General features: G+C 28.4%; 2 protein-coding genes across 2 annotated transcripts in view; one reads left to right on the top strand and one right to left on the bottom strand.

Moving 5' to 3' along the window:
- The window catches only part of LOC100208571 (N-alpha-acetyltransferase 40), a 66,999-nt gene extending 60,185 nt beyond the window's left edge, over positions 1–6,814 (top strand). The window contains exons 10-11 of the mRNA XM_065805094.1: positions 6,396–6,432; positions 6,523–6,814. Coding sequence (XP_065661166.1) covers positions 6,396–6,432; positions 6,523–6,619 — 134 coding nt within the window. The 3' untranslated portion in view covers positions 6,620–6,814. The remainder of the gene's footprint in view (positions 1–6,395; positions 6,433–6,522) is intronic.
- Positions 6,815–19,993: 13,179 nt separating this feature from the next.
- On the bottom strand, positions 19,994–21,506 carry LOC136085359 (zinc finger MYM-type protein 1-like). The gene is made up of 3 exons (XM_065806660.1): positions 20,819–21,506; positions 20,493–20,711; positions 19,994–20,355 (listed from the first exon to the last, which is right to left on the bottom strand). The coding sequence occupies exons 1-3, from the start codon at positions 21,504–21,506 to the stop codon at positions 19,994–19,996; spliced, it is 1,269 nt and encodes a 422-aa protein (XP_065662732.1).
- Positions 21,507–24,316: the final 2,810 nt, after the last annotated feature.

Below are 24,316 nucleotides of genomic sequence, written 5' to 3'. Positions count from 1 at the left end.
GGCACTAAACACTCTGGGATCATTTTTTCTTTTGTTGTTCTTCTGATGTAAATTCTATGTCTTTGCCCAAACAGTATGGACTCATCGGTCCATAGTACTTTTCCCCAGTCTTCTTCTGTCCAATTTTGGTGGTCTATAGTCCATTGTAACCTTTTCTTTTTATTTCCAATCCATAGCAACGGTTTCCTGACCGCTATACGGCCAGAAAGTCCTGCTTGTCTAAGACGTCGTTTCGTAGTGGTTAATGAAATAGATTTTGAATGACTCCTATTAAAGCCTGAAGTTATTTCCGGGGCCTTAAGTCTTCAATTTGTTTTACTCATCAATATTATACTATTATCTTCTGCTTTTGTTGTCTTCCGTGGTCTACCAGATCTTTTTTTGTCTTCAAAAATGCCTGTTTCTTTCCATCGTTTGATGGTATTTTGTACAGTACTTCTGGCAACTTTTAATTTTTTGCAAATTTTACGTACTGAATAACTTTCTTTATGTAATGTAATTATTTCAGAACGTTTTGCAACCATTAAAAAAGGTTTTTTACCCATATTTTTAATTAAATAGTCAAATTAATCAACCGTCATTAATAGCAAATAAAAACTAAACAAAACTAAATATTCTTAATCATTTTAGTCGGCTATCGTTATACTATAAATATTTACTTCATGTTTCAACAAATAAATAACTTTAACAAGACCAAACTCTTAAGAGTAATGTAACGCTATATATCAAGTTAAAATAAACAATTAAATAAACAAACTTATTTATGTAAGTTTGAGATCAGTAATACCCAATTACTGACCTCAAACTTACATAAACACTTAAAATTAGTAAGTTTAAGTATTATAAATTAATATTATTGCTTAATTTAATGATGCAGGATAGAATTTAGCTTTTTATATAAAAATATCAAGTGTCCGGAAACTTTTGGCCTGCAGTGTATACATATATATATATATATATATATATATATATATATATAATATATATATATATATATATATATATATATATATATATATATATATATATATATATATATATATATATATATATATATATATATATATATATATATATATATATATATATATATATATATATATATATATATAGTATTTTACATGAAAAAGACAACATTGTGATAAAACCTAAATTTTTTATGCCTATTGGCAATCGTCAGCCTATTCTATTCTTTTTTTTATTATACGTGGTTTGAAAGGTTAACTTTTATATACCAGAAATGATATACAATTCCATGACAACATCATCAAACAAAAGTTTTCAAATCATAATAAATTACTAACCGTTTCTTCCATAGAAGACACATTGTCAATATAGGTCTATTTTATGTTTTGTTTTATAGGAAGACAACTGTAAGACAAGTCTTTCTTTAAACAGCACTCGTTAATTTATTCATAGTATGGTATTTTTTTTTTTTGTCTATTTCATTGTTTTTCATCATATACTTATCATATTTTCTCTTGAAATCAGTAACATTTTTAGCTGATACAACTGAATTAGGGAGTTCCATTTTGATGCAAATCTATTTGTAAAGAATTTACTTAATGATTCACAGTTCCAGACATTTTCTTTTCAATTCTTAATTTATGTCCACCAATACTGTATGTTGGTCTTGATACATTAATCGATTGAGCTTGATTATAATTATCATATGTTACTAAATCTATTCCAATAACTATTTTAAAATACTGGATAACATCTGTTCTGGTTCTTCTGTCTTCTAATGTTGTTATATTTAATATTTTCAGTCTGGTATTGTAATCATGATTGCTAATACTTAAAACTAATTGTGCAGCTTTATGTTGCACTTTTTCAAGTTTTTCAATATCGTATTGATAATGCGGATTCCAAACTTGAATAGAATACTCAAGATGTAGTCTAATGTATCCTTTCTAAATGATATCAAACGCTTTTTTTGTCAATTTTAACAAATGTGTTTTGCATAACATTCAACACTTTGTAGGCTTTAGAAGCAGCAGCATTAACTTCGTTTTTCATTTTAAATCACATGATATTATGACACTGGGATCTTTTTGTTGTACACTTGTCAATAAAAAGATTGGGTTGTTAAAATTTAAATTTTTTTTCCACGGTTCATTACTTCACATTTTTTGTAATTGAAATATATTAACCACTGCTTCAACCATTCATTGATGTCATTTAGTGTGTTTTGTAAACTGTGACAGTCTTCTAAAGATTAGTTTTGTTTCATCAGCATATATTTTTATTGGTCTTTAAATATGATTTGGAATGTCTTTAATGAATTTAATAAATAGAATAAAGAGTCTTTATACACTACTCTGAGGTATTCCGCTTAAAACAAATTTCTATTCTGATTTGCAATCACCTGTAATAACTCGTTGCATTCTTTCTGAAAGGAAATTTTTAATCTAGTACAAGATTTTTCCAGATAAACTATAGACCTCAAGTTTCTACATGATAATGTTAATGAAAGAAATCAGTAGTTTGATAAATCGAGTTTATATCCCTGTTTGTATAGAGGTGATATTGCTATTTTCCAATCATTTGGTATAACTTCTTCATTAAGTGATTTATTGAAAGTAATGGTGGAATTGATAATGATTAAGAGCACCTTATAACATAATCACTTTAATACGATTGTTTCCACTAGGCATTAATTTGTGCAATAATTAATTTGTGAAAATCCAATATAAAAAGTTCTGATTATGCAAGATTGTTGCAAATTAGTTACATTTTCATGTTCTGAAAGAATTTTTATTTTAGACCACTTGGCGCTTTCCTGCAGATACTCAAAGTTGCTATTTTTTAAAGAACAATTGTTTAATGAAAAAGCAATAATTTCGAACTTTTATTTTATTTCTTAAACCGCACCTGTGAACTTCCATATATTATATATCAATCGGAAGAATATTAAACAGGCTTTCAGAGTTTATTGTTAAATATTTTATAAAATTACATTTCATGCCGTAAAAATGCAGAGAAAGATAACTTTTTAGACTAAGAAATAATAGCATGTTTGAATGTGGCTTTTGTTAAATTCTGTATGTTTCTGTAAAAATCTGAATACGTATGGGTAAACTTTGACCCTTTTTCTTTTAATCCAATATAGGTTTTAATGCTGCCCGCACCCGCCCAAGAACAACTATTTTCAATTTAAAAATGTTTCTACTTAAATTGATTTTTTTTTTTTTTTTTCTTATAAAGCATGACTGTCATTTTCAATCAAATTGCATAATATTGTCATAAAAAGATATATTTGTGGTAAATTTAAGACCTACTATTAAATAACCTCAAAATACTTCCTTTAAATTAATATAACCTCAAAAGCTTTTGCAAGTTGAAAGAATTTACAAAAAAATCTTTTTGTCGATTTGTGTAAATAAATAGTAAATTACAAGTTGTCTTAAATGAAGTTAAAGAATAAAGATTTTATTTTATTTGTGACCAGTGATGTTATTAAAATGTTGGAATGTTTAAAATTTTTAGAGAAGAAGAATGTTATGAAAATTGAAGGTGCTCAAGAAAAAGAATTAGAAAAAATATTATTAACATTACAAATCATGCACAAACAAAAATGAAGGATGTCCAATACTCCAAGTATAAATTTCATAGAAAGTCAATTTCCTCGTTAAAAATGAATTTAATTTTGAATTTAAAAAAGTTATCTGGAAACTCTCAAACGTATTAGAAACGCCAGAATTAAAGAAAGGGTGGCATACATTGTCTTTTAAAGACAACGGAAAACGAACTTAATAAATAGCAATTTCTAATCTGTCTGACAAAGCTAAATATGATACAAAGTATATACTCTAAGCAGCAAGATACACAGCCAAACAAAAAGGTAACAAGAACTTAGAACAATTATTATCTGCATTCTACAAGATCAACATATGATATCAATAAAAACATTGAAAAAGAAATTTAAAAAATGTCTTCAGAAGAGGGACTTGCTTTTCTATTAAATTATGGTTTTACTAAATCTCAGTACATGGCGATAAGATTGGAAAGTAAAGAGAGAGGTGCAGATATTTATCCGCTTTACAGCGATATTCTGGAATCTAAAAAAAAGCGATAAAAAATCAGCGATATTCTGGAATCTAAAAAAAAATGTAGACCAAATAATATTCACATCTCTGACAAGGAGGCAAATGTACCATTACAAAATCTTCTAATGCATACTGTTCAAAGAATAGTAGAATCACAAGAGGCGCAAATTATATCTAAAATTACCAATAAAGAAAAGGACTCAATTGAGTTGATTTTTGTTGTGAATTGGGGATTCGATGGAGCCAGTTATTTTTCCCAATTCAATCAAAAGTTCAATGAGTTATTTGAAAGTTCATCAGACAATTCGCTTTTTTCTGTTACCATTTTACCCTTAAGATTTCAAACATGACTGGGATGTGTTTTGGGCAAACCCAACTCCTAATTCTATTAGATTTTGCTGACCAATGATCTTAAAGTATGCTAAAGAAAGTAAAAAACTTATTCTCGAAACAAAAATTTTTTTGTTGAACGACAAATAAATGGTATTACAATTGCTTTCTGATATTACAATATGGTTACCAAATGGAAAAGTTCTTAATATCAAAAGCTTTTTATTTTTAACAGCCATCGATGGAAAAGTTTTAGCGGAAATCACTGAAACTGATGTAAAGCAACACCTACTGAAATGAGTCACATTGAAAACTACACAAACAAATTATTTAACACTGAGAAAGCATTTTTTCTCTTTGGAATAAGTCCATTTCATTGCTGGATCCATTTCATGGAATATCTCCTTCATTTGTCGTACAAATTGGATATTAAGCAATGGCAGGCAAAAGGAAAAATAAATAGAGGTTATCTAAAAGCTCGAAAAAGTCTTATACAAAAAAGATTTTGGAAAAAATTAAATTTTCATGTAGACAAACCCCATCCAGGTGGCACTAGTTCATCTAATAGTGGCAATACTGCATGGCGAGCTTTTTCTGATTCAATATTGTTATCAGAATTTTTGGGTATAGATATAAATTTTATTTAAGAACAATATTAATATGTTTGTCTTGTCAAATTCCAATTGATCCAATCAAATTTGAAAATTATTGTCCACAAACAGTTTTAATTAAAAATGAGAAATATTCATGGTATAAAATTCCTGCTTGTGTTCATTAAGTGTTAGCTCATGGAGCTCAAATCGTGGTTGAATTAATTTTGTTGGAACTTTTGGCAAAAATGCTGGAGAAAGTCTTCACAAATGTCATGGAAAAGGTCGTATGGATCATGCAAGAAAAACCTCAAGAATTATCAACTTAACTAATATTTTTTGTCAAGGTTCAGAAAAAGCAGATCCTTATATTTCCAGTATTATTTTGAAAAGTCGTTTGAAGTCTGTATGTAAATCAGTACTACCAGAAGAGGTGTTGCAACTTTTACTGATTGAAAATTCCACAAGAAGTAAGGATGTTAATGAAGAGGTTTTACCTGAACTAATTGATTTTATCGACAATTAGATTGCGTTGATATAAAAGCCAATAGCAGTTTATCCGATAGCGAATAAATACTCAGCTATAACTACGAAATTTACTTTTAATTAAAATAATTCGAAACCATTATTATTAAATGATATCAGTGCTTCTATTTTGCATATTTTTTTCTTATTCCGCAAGTCCCCTTTCTTGGGGAAAACCTCTTTTGTATTTTTTTAAAAAAATCAATTTTTTTGATTATAGTTTTATCTAATAATTTTATTTTATTTATGTTAAGGAATATATTAAAAAATAAAATTGGAGCGTCAGTTTTAGCACTGAATAAAAATGTTTAAAAAAGGTTTGTTTATTACCTTATTTATTAATTTTATTTATCATTTACGTTGTTTGTTACTTTATTTTCTTCTTTTTCTGTTTTATAATCTGCTTTTGTGCATGTAATTAGTTCAAAAATAATAATATTTTTCTCACTTATCACTCTTTTTTTGTTGTCTTTAACAGAGTTGTTAATATTAGTTTGATCACTTGACTTTTAATACACTTATCAAATAACTTGCTACAATCCAATGTGTTACTGTTTTTCTGGTTTTCCAACATTTTAACTCTTACAAATAACTCAATTCATCTCGTTTTTCAGTTTTTTTATTCTGACCAAGAATATCAGAATATGTTTTTATATATATATATATATATATATATATATATACACATAAATACATAAAAAAAATTTAAATCTTTATATATATTATATATATATATATATATATATATATATATATATATATATATATATATATATATATATATATATATATATATATATATATATATATATAAAGATTTAAATTTTTTTTATGTATTTATGTATATATAAATAAATTCTTACATAAAAAACACGTACAGTTTATTTATTTATATTTTTAGATAATTTGAAGGGAAAGCATTTTTTTGAAAAACTAAAGTCAGTTTTTTTTTAATTCGTGCTAATTTTTTTTAAATAACTTCATTGCCTAAAAAAAATACTTCATTTTAAAACAATGTTTTCTAACAGGTACACTAGTGATGATACCTCTCCACAATTTTATGATCCGCATCATCCCGAAAACTATGATTATGAAATTTACAGCAAACATTTTGTGCGTAAATGAAGTTTAAGGAATATGCTGCAATATGGCTTGCAACAATTGAGAAATACATAAAATCTAATTATCTTGAAATAAAGTAAAGATCGGAAGTTTGTTTTATTAACGAATCCTCTAGAAACACTGGACTTGATATCTCTACATTTCTGGTTTCTCTCTTATTAAAAACTTTTGTTGTAAGAATACAAAATTGCTTGATTATTTTTTGTTTTGTTTGTTTGTTTACCTCGTTTAAAAGTATATATGATTTTCTATGTTCTTTTTTTTAATCTTTTTACGTGAAAATTTATAAAGAGTTTTGGTACTAGCTAAACCTCTTTTTATTAGTACTTTTTTTACCAAGTGCAGGTTACCTCCATTATAAACTTCCGTTTATGTGCAGATTCAAAACATTTTTTTACTTTAACATATTTAACATCATAAATTGAAGGCTGTAGGTACGTGCGTATCTGGATTTTATGGCACGGATTTTTAAGTAAAAATCTGTGACCTTTTTTTCACAGCGTCTTGGCGTTGGTGTTGTAAGGATGTTTTTTGTAATCTTATATTTCAGAGTTTTATCAACTTAGACTTTATTTTAAAATGTTAAAGTTTGTTATAGGCTTCTTTGTTGTTTTTTTTGGAGTTACTAATGTTTTCAATAATTTCATTGGAATTAAAAACTTTGTTCATCTTGTTGAAGTGCATTGATATTGAAGGCATTTTGATTTATTTTTTTAATATGGTCCTTTAATTTTCTACATCTGTTTTCTATGTACTTGCCAAATTTCAAAGAAAAATATTTGAACTCTCATACTTTATTTTTGTACTCCCTTGAGGTACCCAATATTATGTTTTATGGTATCTCGGAGGGTCCGCGTTTCACGGTTACGAGCATTTAGTATTAATAACTTTTCATTTTAAAAAAATGTTGAGTTTTCCTTAAATTTCTTTAAAAAGTTATGCAATAATAAATTATTAGAAAAATGGAATCTTTTTTCTAGTATTATGGGTATAAAAATACATAATATCATTGAATGACATATACTAGTTTTCACTTGATTAAATGGTCCTTATGAACCATTTAAGTGGATATTGTTAATGATATACTTATGATGTATGTACATATAAAATATATTAAAATCTCCACTTAATTGGTACATAATGTTATTTTATGAAGTTATTACCACATAAAGTTAATATGATCTTATCGATTAAAAATTATTAATAACATACTTTAAATGTATGTTATTAAAAAATTTCAAGTAGTAATTTTAATTTTTTTTGTACATTGGAGCAATTTTTTTTTATTTAGTGCATCATAAACCCCAAAAAAGTCGTTATCTTTTTATGGTGAAGCTAAAAATTATTTATATTAAAAAATTATTTATATTAAAAAAATTTTATTTAGAATTTATTTAGACTTTTACATTGCCTTCTTAATTAAAAGTGTCAGCACAACAACAACCCCCAAATACTAGTGTCAGCACAACAACAACCCCCAAATACTAGTGTCAGCACAACAACAACCCCCAAATACTAGTGTCAGCACAACAACAACCCCCAAATACTAGTGTCAGCACAACAACAACCCCCAAATACTAGTGTCAGCACAACAACAACCTCCAAATACTAGTGTCAGCACAACAACAACCCCCAATTACCTCGAAGGCAGATTGTTTTCATTTTAAAAAAGTGCTTGAGGTACGTTCTCCAAAAAACAGCATTAAAAACAAACAAAAAAGAGCTGAATATGTTAAGAACACGAACGAACAAATCAAAAATGGTTATCAGATAGTTTGTTTGGATGAAACAAATTTTGACCTTTTTTTGTCGTAAAACGCAAGGAAAAAAGAGCAATAATGAAAATGCCTGCTTCAAAAAGTGTAAACATACATTTAATTGCAACTATATAAATAATAAATATCATCATGATGGAAACTCGCAGAAGATCATTCAATGTAGAATCTTGTAATAAGTAGATGTTAGTTATTTTTCACCAGTGGGTTACATCCGGGAATCTTTTAAAGAATTAGGTCATCGTTACAGACAATGCTCCATGTCACGCTCGTTTGGAAAGAGTGTTTAAATTCTCCAGGTCAGTTTTAACGTGCAGTCCAATGTTAAACCCGGTGGAAACAATCAGGTCTAAAATTAAAAGTAACGCTAAAAGTGCGATTCGCATTCCATCTGTGCTCGGTGCTGGAATTGTGGAACAACGAATGCAGTATTTGGAAAGAATTGGTACTGCAGCAAATAATACAATAATAGGAGGTGATTGTGCACGTGCTGTTTAACATACTACAAAGCATTACGCAACGATTTTAAATATGGAAAATGCCCAAGTTGGTGTTTAACTGAATATTACAATGATTTTTAATGACTTTGTTTAAATTCAATTTAAATCTTTATATTTTTTTTGTAAGTAAGTTATTTGTGTTTTATTTATTATTCATCTGATTTCTCAAATTAATTTTTCACACAAAAAAAAAAGTTCTAACTAACGCCTGATAGGATTTTTCCCGCCAAAACCGCAAGTACCTTTTTCATCACTTTTTAATTTTATAGATAGTATATTATTATTTATTGAAAACCAACCCATATGGCCATCTTGGCCAAATTAGGAACCAACCTTTAATTACAAAGTAAATTAAGGCAACAAAGTTAAAAATGCAAAGAACTTTGATCTGAGAATCTATATTATAAACATTTCTTAATTACAACTATTATGTTCTCAACTACATCTCACGATTTCTTATTTACAACTTTTTTACTTAATTACACCTTACGTTTCTTAATTACAACTGTAAAGTTTGTGGACCCCTCAAATTGAGGGGGGGGGGGTATTCTTTTCATGGTCATAAAACTGAACACAGAATAATTTAAACATAAAATATGAAACCTGCCTATGAATACATAACTAGTTTACATTTAAAAAAAAAAAATAATTCAACTCATTGCACTCACGTTTAGAGTAAGGGGGGGGGGGGGAGGCTAAGATTTTAGGGTTTCATGTTCCTATTCTCCTATCACAGTAATTTTTTTTTGTAAAGAATCATTTCGTCATACATATAAACGTAAAAAAATTTGGAATATTCTTTTTGTTTAAAAGTTGGTTATTTCAAGCATTTAAAAACCTTCCTACGCCACTGACTTTGGGAATAGAATAAATTGGTATCGTCAGCAAATAAAAGTCTAAAATATTCGAAGCTTTGTTTAAATCGTTAATGTATATTAAAAACAAAAGCGGGCCTAAAATGGATCCTTGATGACAACAAGTGATAATCTTATTTTCAGTTTTACCACCATCATAAGAATCATACTGTTTTCTATTAGACAAGTAGAATTTAAACCAAACTATATTTGCATTCTTAACTACGTAATTTACTAGTTTTTTTAATAAAATATGGTGATCAACTGTTTCAAAGGCTTTGCGAAGGTCTTTAAAATACCTAATGTATACTCTTTTTTATCAAAGGCTTAAATAATATCATGAACAAGTTTAAGTATAGCATGATTAGCTGAATTACCTTTTTTGAACCCAAATTATTTGTTGTATAGAATAATATTTGTTTCTAGAAAAGAGAATAGTCTATTATAGATTTTTCGTTTCAGTATTTTAGAGAAGCAAGCAAGTAACTAATAACTTATTTTCAGTTAGTTTCCTGTTGGTCTTTTTTTTTTTTATTGTTAGCAGTTAAATATGACTTTATGCTAAATTTATCATACATAAATTTTGTTTGTTTTAGTTTTTAGGCTAAGTTTGATCCTACACTAATAAAAACTTGAATGAATGTTTTCTGCAATTTTTATTTCATTAAGTATATCAAAATTAATGTTAAAAATAAAACAAAGTAAAACTAAAAGAACACAATTAGTTAATAACTTTTTTTCACCAATTATTGTTCATCAATGACATCAATAGTTCATCAATGACAATCCAGGTTTTCTGAGTGTCGCATTTGAATTTCAGAAATCGGTTTGAATAAAACATTTTCTTTGAACGATTCATAACTAGCTCAAAAATACCTTTATATTTTTTATACTTGGATTTATTGTCAAATATTCTTTTGTAAGAAATTTTTCATACAAACGTTGTTTTTTTTTTGATGAGTTTAATATTTCGGTAGTTATCCATTTGTTCATCCATTTTTGTTATCTCCGGAAATGCAATGGAAATGAAAAAATGGAAAAAACATACCGAAAACCGATATTTGTCTAATTTAGAAAAACAGTTATTTTTTAGAATTTTCACAAAATACCTCAAAAAAATCTTGTTTTGCAGACAAAATCTACGAGTTGTTCAAATTTCGCTGTTAACTTATATCGCCGACTTATGCATTAAATCTTTTTTGGGATACATGTGTAATAAATTTTAGCATAATAAGAGTATTAAAAAACAACAAATGTAGAATTGCATTTTTAAATAAATTTTTCTGATAAAATAAATTTTGACTAGCCAAAATTTCGGTATCGGTTTCGGTAAAATATTTACCGAAATTTCGGTTTTGGTTTCGGCATCAAGTTTGAGTATCCGAAATTTCGGTTTATTTCGGTTTCAGCTTTTTTTCTGTTTCGGTCGATCACTAATTATTGTAATGTTTTTTGAAATATTTGAAAATCATTGTCGTGGGCTGTGTTAGTTCTTTTTATTTGTAATATATTTTTCCAGTTTTCAGAAGATAAAGACTGATTAAAAAGTTCAATAGAAAAACATCATTAATGATTCGCTTAGTTATTTTCAATTTTCGCCAGTTAAGATTACATTTTTTGTATTGAGAGTTTTTTGAAAGGCGAGGAAAAAATAATTACGTGAGCATGCGTAGTGTTCCTTCGGACAAAAAAAAACGTAGTATAGGTTTTGTATTGCGTGATACAAAATAAAATGGGAAAGGAAGGAGAAAAATAATCACGCATGCTCGCGTGATTATTTTTCTCCTTCCTTTCTCGTTCCCGTAGAAAAAACAGACGAGTGCAAACTCACCTTTACCTGAAGGCGGTCTGTATAAAACATGCACTATTACGTTTTTAGTAGTATTACTAAAGATTTCAATTGTCAATGACTCACAACCATTACTTGCTGTAAAGTAATCACTTCGCGGTTTATAAATTAATGAGCTGTGGATAAAGATGCATACTCCTCCACCTGCTTTTTCAGAGTTTTTAAGTAGATGAACTACTTTATAATTTTTTATCTGAAAATTTGAATTGTTTTCAATTTCTATATTATGAAACCATGTGAGGCAAATAACTTTAAAACCCGTTTTCGTGCTGAGTAAAAAAAAATCTCTCAAAATTTAAATTTCAAAATTTTTTTGAATGCTTCTATTATTTAAATGTAGGATAGAGAATGCCTCTATATCTATTTCAGGATTTGAAGTATTTAAGTTGAAATATAATGGTATTATGTTTTTAATTTTCTCGCTATTATTATAAAAGTTAATATCTAGATATGAATGACTCTTTAGAAGTTTATTTTTGTTTATTTGAAAAGAATTAATTTGTGAATCTTGATTAAAATTTATGATTTTATCCATTATAAATAATAAAGTATAAAGACCAAAAGACAAAGAATTGAAATGATTAAATGAATAAATGATTAAATTTTAGCGTTCTGATTTTTTTGAAATTCTTTTACTATTTCTTTGTCATGAATAACAATCGAGTACCGTTGTTTCTCGAGTACCGTTGTTTCTCGAGTACCGTTGTTTCTCGAGTACCGTTGTTTCTCGAGTACCGTTGTTTCTCGAGTACCGTTGTTTCTGTTTACTTTCATTTCTTCAAATAACTTTTTCCGTATCACCATTCACACCTCTTCACAACAGTATTTATGTTTTAAAAAAGTGCACACGTCCAAATAAGGTTTTTCTAGCAAGGTATGATTAAAATGTACACAAAAAAGTATTTCAAAAAATTTGAAAAGCATGTTCCATCAATTAACAATGTTTTTTTCATTTTGTTAATTAATTAGTTAAATAATTTTAAAGTAAGTAAACAATTATATTTGTAATTGATTAAACCATATTAAGTATCATTAAATTTCTACTTAGTTTATATTACTGGTTTATAGCAATTTAAATATATTTATATATACATATATATATATATATATATATATATATATATATATATATATATATATATATATATATATATATATATATATATATATATATATATATATATATATATATATATATAAGTTATAAATTAGTAGAAAATCACTTAACAAATATTTTTCATCACCACTGTCAATAAAGACTCATCAGAAATTTCTTTATTGATGAAGCTCAGTGTTAAATGAAAAATTTTTGTTAAGTGATTTTCTACTAATTTATAATTACTCTGTTTTTTTAAGAACATTGAGCACTCTATTTTCTAGAATACATTTATATATATATATATATATATATATATATATATATATATATATATATATATATATATATATATATATATATATATATATATATATATTAATACAAACCATTAAAATAAACTGAGTAGATGTTTAATCATATTACATAATATAAATAGATTTTAAAGTATTGTATTATATAGCAATGTTTATATTATATAATGTATTTGAGTATTACGCAATATATAAAAATTTATATTTGTGTGTTACTTAACCATATATACTGTATAATTAAATTTAATATAAATGTGTTATATAATTATGCTTTATAACATAAAGTGTGACATATAATGCCTAATTTTACAGTAACACACTTTGATGCTCGTCATAAATGCTGCTGTAAAGGAGACCGGGGCTAGTTGGCCGCAGAGGTAAGTTTATCTTTTATCTGCGTTTATCTTTAGAGCCTTTCATCAGAAAGTGACAAAAATTACTCAGAAACTTCCTTATTGACCATTTCATCATTCACTGTAGTATAGTCAGGATTCGCGCATGCGCATGGGAGATATTGAGATTTATGCGTTTTTTGGACAAAAACGTAATTTTTAGAACATCGCTTCCTTTTTACTTTACAAAGAAAATATTTAGTCGTATGAAAAAAAAGTTATTGTAAAAGTTCCAGCCACAATTGGTTTACTATATCCAATCAGACTTTTTTTTCAAAGCTGCCGTTTTTCAGGATCTATAGACTGTTTATAAAAAAAAAAACTTTCGGGGTAAGTTGACAAATTTTTCACGGGGTAAGTCGGCTCATAGCATTTACTATGGAAAAAAATATTTATTTTTATAAAATTATTATTATTTTTTTTTTAATTTTTAACAATATTGAAAATATTTATTCTTACAAAAAAATTAAAAAAAAAATTTTTAAGTTTTTTTTTTCACAGATGGGCTGCTGTTTGGCTTTTATACGGACTAATATTTGGTACCAGCTAAAAGTAGTATTAAATTTTGGGATAAAATTGTTGCAAAAATTAATTTAAAAAAAATTTCTATTAATTTTGCACTTAATAGTGCATTAATAACCATTTTTATAGTTTGCGCCAACTTACCCCGTGGTGGGGTAAGTTGGCACAAATTATTTTTTTTTTTTTTTGAGAGCCCGGAAAGGCCCCAAGAATTTTTTTTTGTAAATGAATGCAAATTTTATAAGATACCCTAATCCATACTCTTTAAGACTACACTTTAATATTTTTAAAAAAATGTACTGTTAGGGCTACAGAGCTCATAGAGTAAAAACCGAGCCAACTAGCCCCGGTCTCCACTATATGCTATCGAAAAGCAGACAGAACACTTTCAGTAACAGCTTTGATACTCTTAAAAACATTGGTTTCACCAAACTTTAACATTGATAATCCATCTTTTGCGAATGGAATATGCATCACCTGCAACAGAGTATTATTAATACATGGAAAACCCTGCATGGGAACTACTCATTGTTCACTTCATATACATCCATTTGCAGCATCAAGAGTAGTTCTCTCTGTCCTAACTAGAAGTACAAATCTCTATCTACAAATTAGTAAATCACAGAGACAGAGATCAACAAAACCTTGAACAGAAAATAAACTAAACCTGAAAGTAGACCAAGAGTTCAAACGTTCGTCAGATGATTGAAAACTCCTTAAATCAAAAAGCAGGAGAAAAATTAGCTGCAGATCAAATTAGAGAAAAGTTTGAAGAATCAATTTGAAGAATTTTTTAATCGAAAGCGATTGAAAAAAGAAAACAAAACGCTTTTAATGTTAATGTGAGAGTATTTGTTGATGGCGGTGGAGGCTTTTTTCATCTTGGAATTGGTACTGTTGATGTGGCAAGTTACTTCAGTGATAATATCACCAAGAGATCAAACTATTCCGAGGGCATTTGTCCGAACCTGAAAAATGAAACGTCTGTTCAAAACCATACTTCAAATGCTACTTCTGTAATAAGAGTACAGATTGTGTAGATTGGCTCTTCTCTACTGGAGATAAACTAACCTTAAGATCAATTAGACATCAAAATCTTGCTTGGAAACAAAGATGTAGTTCTGACTCATCACTGAAAGAATTTTATATTTGCAACAACCAACCACTTCTGCTAGGAGATGATTAAACTGAAGTTATGGAAGTATGCAATATACCCGAAATTCATCTCTATACAGAAACAATTAATCTATTGTGGAATAACCTATAACAAGATGAAGACAAGAAAAATAGGATACCTTCCTAGAAAGGAATTCCCTTGTCAGACAAAAACTTCACGATGGAAGGTTTGAAGGAAACCAGTGTAAGAAGTTGATGAAAATAACAAATAAGCTTAGAGATGCTCTTCCTGAAGATCCTTGGAGATTTTGAGATATCTTTGAAGCATTTGATACTGTGGCTTACTCGTGTTTTAGCAAGATACTCAGTATGGATTTTGAAAAAGTAATAGACAATTTTTTTGATATTTTTATTACTTTGGAGTTCCAAAGAGCACCAAACTGCATATATTATTTCGCCATGTAAAAGAGTTTTGTAGAAATAATGGATATGAACTGGGAATTTACAGCGAAAAGGCAGGAGAAACTATTCACTCAAGAACCAGTGAGTTTTTCAAAAAGAAACTTCCGAGTGATTTTCACAAAGAAACAAAGCGATCTATTACGTGTTGTACTGTCATACAACGCAAAGAGAATTCGAAGCTTTATTATGTTCAGTCTATATTAGCTAACAAAATGTTTAAACTAAAATATATTTTTATTAATTTTGATAGGATTCTTTGATTTATTCATATAAAATATGAATGTTAATTTAAACAATGGTATTGATTAAACAGTTTGCTTATTAGCTACTAGTCAATGCCTTAAATAAGTTCTTCTACAAGCTTTATTCTAAACCGGTTGTTTTTTTTGTATATGTTAATAAGAGATTAAACACACTTTTTATACTTTTATATATATATTTTTTTATCGACACGCTTTTCAAATTTTGTGAAATACTTTTTTGTGTACACTATAATGATACCTTGCGAGAAAAACTTAATTTGGGCGTGTGCGTCTTTTTGAAGCATAAACACTGTTGTGGGGAGGCGTGTATTATATTGAATGGATAATCCTCGTTTATGTAAATATCCGTTCTTTTGAGTTTGTGTGCGCATTTTAATACTTGAATCTTTTCTTTATAATTTATTAACTTCATTACTATAGATCTCGGATTTTTTAAACCTATCTTTTCTGTTCTTTTTTTTTTATTTTTTTTATTTTTTTTTTTATTTGAATTTTTCATGCTATATTTTTCTATACAATGTTTTTATCCGAAGATATTGTTGACTTAGCATAGGAACAACCACAAATAGTCATTAAGACTAATCCAAAGTAGCGTCCGTTATTGACCAACATTTTTGCGTACAGAAGTACTACTCAAGCGCTGAGTAGGCGGTGGCAGGATTTGAACCCGTATCGTGCAACAGTCTTAACTTTCCGTTTAACGCTCTAACCAACTGAGCTATCCAGCCACAGTTCTGGGTGCCCGTTCAATAGTAACTCCTTTTATGTCAAGATTGTTTTCAAATACTTTAATAACTTTTAATTCGGTTTCCTCCCATCTTTCTGACGTTCGTCGACTTTAAGTCCATCAAGTCGAAGATTGTTTTTTTTTTTTTCCAGTCTTCTAATTGTATAATTTTATTTTTTTCTTTATAACCCAATTCTGTTTTGTTGTGAATTTGTTTTTTCTAGATCAAAAACTTTTTTTTTTGAATTTCTTAGGAAAAATTAAGGCTCTTTAAGAATGTTGTTTTACTGTTTTTGAAACATTTCTTTTAATGTTTCTCGTACAATACTTATTGAAATTTCTTTATCGTTATGAATGCAAGATTGTTGATAACTTTTTTGATTTATTATATAAAATAAGCCTTTTTAATCCAGCAAGCGAAAAAAAAAAACTTAGCAAAGCGCGTCCGTTATGAAATTTTTATTTCATTTAACTTGTGTATTCCGCTTTTTTGAAGAATCTGGAGTATTTCCAAAAGTGAAGTTTCAAAAAATACCAAAATTAAATTATTAAAGAATTTCCGAGCAATGCTACCTCTTTTGGCATTTATTCTTCTACCAGAGAGAAGAGATTCACCACTTGACATTTGTAGATTCATTGCTTACAGATGGGTGGACCATTGGTTTACTTACCAAATATACTTTTTTAAGTAGAAGTTACAACGTAACTTCTACTTAAAAAACATTTTTTTAAGTAGAAGTTACAACGTAAAAATATATTAGGTATGTTTGAATTATCCGTTAGTATTATGATCAAAATAATCACTTTTGTTTTAAAAAGGTAATTGAACTTTTTTAAACACATTTAAAACATTACATTGTAAAGAAAGATATTTCAATTAAAAAAATTGAATATTAGGCATAAAATTTAATAAAATACATACTCTACTTGAAGTTTCAATACAAACCATATTTTAAATGTTAGTTAGAGTATTCTTTTTGTAAATAGTAATATTATTTATAATTGAACAATAATTTCGTTATAATGTATAATATATTATAAAGAATATTAATTAATCAAATATTGTTTGTGTTAACATGTTATGTTTCAATATAGAGTTTGATACTTTGCTATGTTTACTTACACTATGATAATAATATGATATACAAAAATTTTTCTAAACATATTTTAGTAAATAGAATGTTAAGATCTAAAACAGATCATCCATTCTTTGGATTTTCAAAGCCGCTCTCTGAGGTGCAACTGCCAACATGACTAGTTGTGGCATATGATGTACTTGCAAGAAAATGTAAGCAACCTGTTATACATATTATTTTTTCAAATAATATTAAAGTTAAATATATAATAAAATTTTACAGAAACTTCCTGGAAAATAAATGAAAAACTTCAAACAAAAATAATGAAGCAGCTTCAACAGCAATGCAGGTCTCAAAAATTTGGGAAAAATGCAATTTACCTACTCTGTCATCAGTTACATTATTGAAAAAGAGAGTTTATAACCTATTTGAACAGAGCAAAAAGCGGCAAAAAAATTTCAATTGCTGACAGAGAAAACAAAAAAAATAACTTTCAGTTCTATAAGAACAAACTAGCTAAACTCTTTGATATATCTGCTTGCCAATGCAAAGATCTAAAAAAATGCTGCTGTGCCAAAGTTGATATGGTACCAGCTATGAAGCACACTTTTCTGGAAGATCAAAGGATTGAACGTAAAATTGGTATTGGATCAATTGATAAAGAAGTTACAGCAAAACTGCAGAATACTCGAAGCAAACAGAGGTCAAACCTCAATTATGCAGTGCCACTAGATTCTATTGTTTCTGCCATACCCAGTACTTTAAAACGGCCTGGTATAGATGAAAACACTCCATCGTCGTCATTATCATCTTCAAAACAAATGCGATTGTCACTCCCTTTTCTTTCATTAGTCTGCAACCGCCATGGACTCTCAGACAGATCTGCTGCAGCTTTGGAATCAGCTGCACTTAAAGATATTGGCATTATTTCAAATGATGATAAAAAATATGTTATTGACCGGAGCAAGATAAGTCGTAAGCGCATGAAAGGCAGGGGTAACTTGAAAGTTGGTAAAATCTAAGTAAAGACGTTGGAATTTGATAGCAAAAAAGACCAGACCCTTAAATTTTTTAATAAGAAGAAAACCATAGTGATGGAAGAATGCATATTCTTAATTTAGGAACCTGGAATGAGCTTTTTGGGACACTGCACTCCTCTTAGCGGAACAGCTGAAGCTATAAAACCTACAATTCTAAAGTACTCTAAAAAGCACAATATGAGGTGGAACAAATTTAAACAAGGATGTATGAACTGGAAACAAGGGTGGTGTGATTAGATTGATTAAGTTAGAACTCCAATGGCCTCTACAATGGGTAATTTGTTTGTTACATGCAAATGAGCTTCCACTACCTCATTTGTTTTCAGAATTGGATGGACCAACATCTGATCCTAGATACTATTCAGGTTCTATTGGAAAGTACCTTGAAACTTATAAGATCTAAAAGGTTGTTGATTTTCAACCTATAAATCATTAAATATAAATACCAGAGGTGGACAGAAAAATGCTCAGTACTGATCACTTTACCTTTTTAACATCTGCCAAGCTGTACTAAGTGGCACTTGTTCTGTCAATTCTAGACGGCTCACCACTGCCAACAGGATCCTCAGATTATATATTTCTACCACCAGTCTTTCATCAAATTTGATAACTAAAGCAATATACATTATGCGCGCCAAAAATTGCTGCAGGGGGTAATTCTTATGCGACTTTATTCATCTTAGTCTCAATTTTTTAATTTTCTTATTACTAATATAGAAATTTGAGAGAAAAATGGAATTTTACAAAAAAAGTTTTTTTCACTTCACTCTAATACCTAATATGTTTTCACTTTGTAACTTCTACTTAGAAAAGTAAGTATTAGTCAAAAAATTGCTGCAGAGGTAGTTCTTATTCAGTTTTGGTCATTTTGGTCTCGTTTTTTTAGTTTTCTTATAACTAATATAAAAATCAGGGAGAAAATTTGCTTTTCTGAAAAATGTTATTTTCACTCCACCTTATTGCACGGTCTGAAAAAGCGTAAAACTCAGTGAAAAATGTTTGGAATTAGGAACCATCACGACTTCTTAGAACAATTCGATCTTTCTTAGTTTTTTGCGATTAACACGGATCCTAATAATGCCAACCTATCTGACTCAAGAACGCCACTTATATGAGGTAATAGCGTACACATCAAGGTACCTTGTCATGCAAATTTTAATTTTGTCCTCGGAAAATAATTTGATTTAAATGTTCAAACTAAGTAAAATTTTGACTTAATAGTACGACAATAAAAACACCTGTAGAATGAGACCAAATTCTACGTTCCCCTGCACTCACTTTTACCAGTAGTGTTAATAATATTCGTAAGGAAATACAAACATTAGGAAACAGTTCTACTAGCTGACTATCATAGATCCATTTAAGCACAGATTCCGGTGATTTTTTTCCATCTAATTTCCGTGATAACAAGTTAAGTTCCAGAAACAAATCCTCAAATTCACATCTTTTGATTCACCACGAGTCAATACTTTTTCCAGTAATTTGCATTTATTAATAATGTCTTCTCCTATTTTATTAATATTTTTGATATCATACAAAAACTCGAACGGTTCTATTGCACTTGAAAAGCTTTCAAATCGTTCATTTATCGATTCTTTAGCTATTTTAAAGAGAACATCAAAAAATTGCTTTTTGAATTTTTGGTTTGGTTGTATATCTTCTTCAAAAGGTTCATCATCAAAAAATCTTTTTCTTTTTCTTGCTCTTTCACGTGAAATAGAACTGAATTCGTCAGTCAAGTTTGCATCATTAGCTAGAATTTTGGCTTTTGAAATATATTTTTGTAAGAATTTTCAGTGTGTTTAGTAACAAAAAAATCGATAGTTTTCTTTAATGCATTTGCAGCAGTCTTCACGTCTACAGTTTGAGATTGTAATAGTTTGCTAGTACAATTAATTTCAGTTAATACATCGTGCCAAACCACAACACCCCATATGAATTCAAAACTGTCTAATTTTGATGCAAGTGATTCAGCAGTTAATCTAGTAATAGAATCTTTTTCAATGTTAACAACTTCTTTCATTGCACAATAAATTTCTTTTAATCCCAATTTTAGAGCACGAACAGCATTCACATGACTTTCCCATCTGGTAGTACTTAATGACTTAACTGTTAATTTGCAACATTTTGATTCAAAAATTTGCCAACGCTTTGTAGTCGCAGAGAAAAAATTATACAAAGCTTGAATTTGTAAAAAAAATTCATAATTTCTAAACATCCTTGGACTGCATCCGCAACAACCAAGTTCAAGTAGTGACAGACACAAGGAATATAAAAGGCACGTGAATTTATATCTTTTATACGCTTCTGTACATCAATTTTTTTACCTTTAATATTGGGTCCATTATCATATCCTTGCCCACGAATATCCATAACAGATAGATTATTTGATTCCAATGAATTCAAAATTTCTTCAGTAAGTCCTAATCCAGTAGTATCTAATACATTTATGAATCCTATAAAACTTTCTTGAGTTATGACACTGATTACCTGGTTATCCAATTGTTTTACAATGTTAACGTAACGTATAATAATAGACATTTGCTCTTTGTGACTATTATCTGGTGTACAATCTACAATAATTGAAAAATACTTAGCCTTTTTTATCATACTTAAAATTTTATCTTTTGTTGCTTTGCTAATTAATTGAATTTTTTCTTCCTGAATATTCTTTCCCAAATAATGTGTTCGATTAGGATTTTCAACTGCTCTGTTTAAATGTTTTTTCATTACTGGATCAGACTTTGAAAGTAGTTCTACAATTTTTAAGAATTTCCCATTATTTTCTGAAAAAATTTGATCTGATGATCCACGGAATGCCATATTTTCAGAAGCCATCATCAAAATTATATTGATAACTCTCTTAATAACAGAGTCCCAATGTTGTACTTCAGTAAGGTACATTTTTTCAGTAAGACAATCAATAGTTTGAGATGTACTTTGTCTTTTCTTCAAATCTATTCATTTCCCAAATGATTCGTAGTGCTGTGCACTGCTTTCATGTCTTTTTAAAATTAGTGTCATGTGTCTCCAGTCATTTGCTCCAGTTTTTACTAAACAAAAAGTAATGTTACTAAATAATTTAAAACAAAAACAAAGTACTTTGTCTGATTTAAGTGAATAAACAAGCCAAGATCTGTTGATTAATTCTCCATTTTGATCATCTTTTGGGTAAGCATAAATATAAATAAACAAAATATAAACAATAATAATATGTTGGATAATAACTAAACATAGCAAATATTAAAATATAAAAAATATAAATCTACAGTATGTAAACAATATTACTCTAATATTTCCAATATTATAGTAAATGGTAATATTTACAAACTATTTTTTATGTTTGTTGTTTTAATATAAAACATTAAATAAACATGGTTGATAATATCAACCATTGACATTGATATTATTAATGATAACGGCACAACAAACAAAACAAAAACGTCTCGTTTTGCCCCGCAACATGTTGGCACCAAAATTTAGTAATTTCCAAGCAATTTTGTAATAGAAATAAAATATCAATGTATGGAAATGAAAGAGCAATGCCTAAAGATGATGATAAAACACAAACTTTGAATATAAATTTTTTTTTCCACTGCGTGAGATCAAAAAACACTAAGAAAAATAAAAACAATTACGCATCGAAATTCGTAATTGTCACATAGACAAGAGAGGAAATGGTTGTCCTGCTCTTCATCTTCTTTATTTAAAAGTGACTCAAGATATTTTTAGTAACAATAAATTATTTTAAAATCCAATAAACCTTTTCAAAATAATTAAAAAAAATAAATTTGCGAGGTGGGAATCATTAAAAAAATGCGATCTGTCTTACTTTGCCCCGCTGTCTCATTTTGCCCCGTCTTACCCTACCTTAGGGGCTGTTTATATGAACTGGGCTTGCTCGTTTAGCCGAGCTGGCCCGTTAAAACGAGATCTTACAAGCTTTAAGATTTACTTATAAAAATTAAACTTGTTTATATTACAAACGGGCAAGCCCGGATAACTGAAATCTCACTGGTTTAGAATGGGATCCAGAGTTGTGAACAAGGCCAAAAGTAGCAAGGCCAAGGTCAAGGCCACAAGTTACAAAGCCAAGGCCAAGAGTTTTAAGGACAAGGCCAAGATTAAGAGTTTCAAGGTCAAGGCCAATGCAAACATTTTCGAGACCAAAGATTTTGATTTTTGCTTTACGTTAAGACCAATTATTAACAAAACTGTAAGTAGCAAGTGCTGTGACAATAAAACCACATTTTGTAAAAATAGACCATATAAATGATAATACCCTAAGGTAGAAATTTCTACCTTTTTTTTTTTAGTGTGTGTACACGAAACAAATGTGAAAGTAGAAAAACAACTAAAAAAAAGTACTCCTCAATTTTTATTTCGAACCAAGTGATAATTTTAATACAATAATATAAGAAGATCAAACATTTAAAAAAAAAAAATTATTCCTGTGGGAATCTAATAAAATTTCGAGCTTTTGCTTTAGTGGTGCCCATAAGCTTGCGCACAGAATAAGAATCAAAACTATTTGATGCTTTTTAAAATATTTTAATATCTTTAATGTTTCTGCAAAGCTTTTTTATTTTTTTCATTTTTCTTTTAATAATAACCCAGTACTTTTCAATAACTCTCAATTCTGGGCAATTTGGAGGATTTTCTGTTTTAGGCACAAATTTCACATTATTCTTTTTATACCATTCCATAGCTAGTTTACAATAATCAATTGAAGCTAAATCAGGCCAGAACACAGGTCTGTTATTGTGTGATTTAATGAGAGGTAAAAAGTGTTTTTGTAAACATTCTTTAACATATATTTGACCAGAAAGTGTGGACTGAGAAATATAAGGTGCTGATTTTTTGCCACAACTGCAAATAGCTTGCCAAATCAAATCTTTTTTAGCGAACTTGTCATGTTTTGTGTATTTAAATTTCTTATCTGCTTTTCCTCTATATTTGGCAATATAATAAACAGCACCAGGAATTTGTTAATGATCGTACTTGATATAAGTTTCATCGTCTTCAATAATACAGAAATTTTCAGAAATAAAATTATTATACAACTTTCTGCCGCGGGTTCTTGCACTTTTTTGTTGAGTTTTAGAACGGTTGGGCACTATTTGTGCTTTGAAAGAATGAAAACCATGTTTGTTTCTAACTTTTGCAACAAAACTATGAGAAAATCCATTTATTTTTGCACGTTCCCTTAGTGAAAGGCTTGGGTTATTCTTAAAACTGTTAACCAGTTTTCTAGCTAGTTTTATATCTTTAAAATCTTCCTTTTTTCCACCACCAGATTTGCTTTTAATCGATTTTGTTTGAGAAAAACGTTGAATAACACGACTAACAGTGTATGGATGTATTTGCAACGATTTTGCTATCGAATTGTAGCTACTATTAGAATTTTGTAAATATTTGTGCATAATTTTTTCTATTACGTCTTCTTCTTTTGTCATTTTTAAAACTAATTTCAAGTTAAATCCAAAAACTTACACATTTTTTTGAAACCACAACACGTTGTAAACAAAATACAAAACAGTTAAAAAGATTTTAATACAACCACTGAAAAAAAATGAAAACATTTATTTTGCGTACACGCTTTAAAGCAACAAAGTTGTATAAATTTTACATTTATTACGTTATCAATTTATTTTACATTATATACTCCTAAAAATAAAAAAAAATGAAAAACTTTTTTTTTATTTTTCTAGGGC

Source organism: Hydra vulgaris, chromosome 09, assembly GCF_038396675.1.
Source record: "Hydra vulgaris chromosome 09, alternate assembly HydraT2T_AEP".
In the NCBI taxonomy this organism is placed as follows: domain Eukaryota; kingdom Metazoa; phylum Cnidaria; class Hydrozoa; order Anthoathecata; family Hydridae; genus Hydra; species Hydra vulgaris.
This window is presented reverse-complemented; position numbering and strand designations above follow the sequence as displayed.

Excerpts from the sequence above, each read along its gene's own strand:
- LOC136085359 (XM_065806660.1), bottom strand. The coding sequence starts at position 21,506 with ATGTACCTTACTGAAGTACAACATTGGGACTCTGTTATTAAGAGAGTT. Across the intron at positions 20,712-20,818 it reads TGCGGATGCAGTCCAAGGAT|TTAAGTCATTAAGTACTACC; the intron begins GTTTAGAAATTA and ends GCAAATTAACAG. Across the intron at positions 20,356-20,492 it reads TGTATTAACTGAAATTAATT|CTAATGATGCAAACTTGACT; the intron begins GTACTAGCAAAC and ends CCAAAATTCTAG.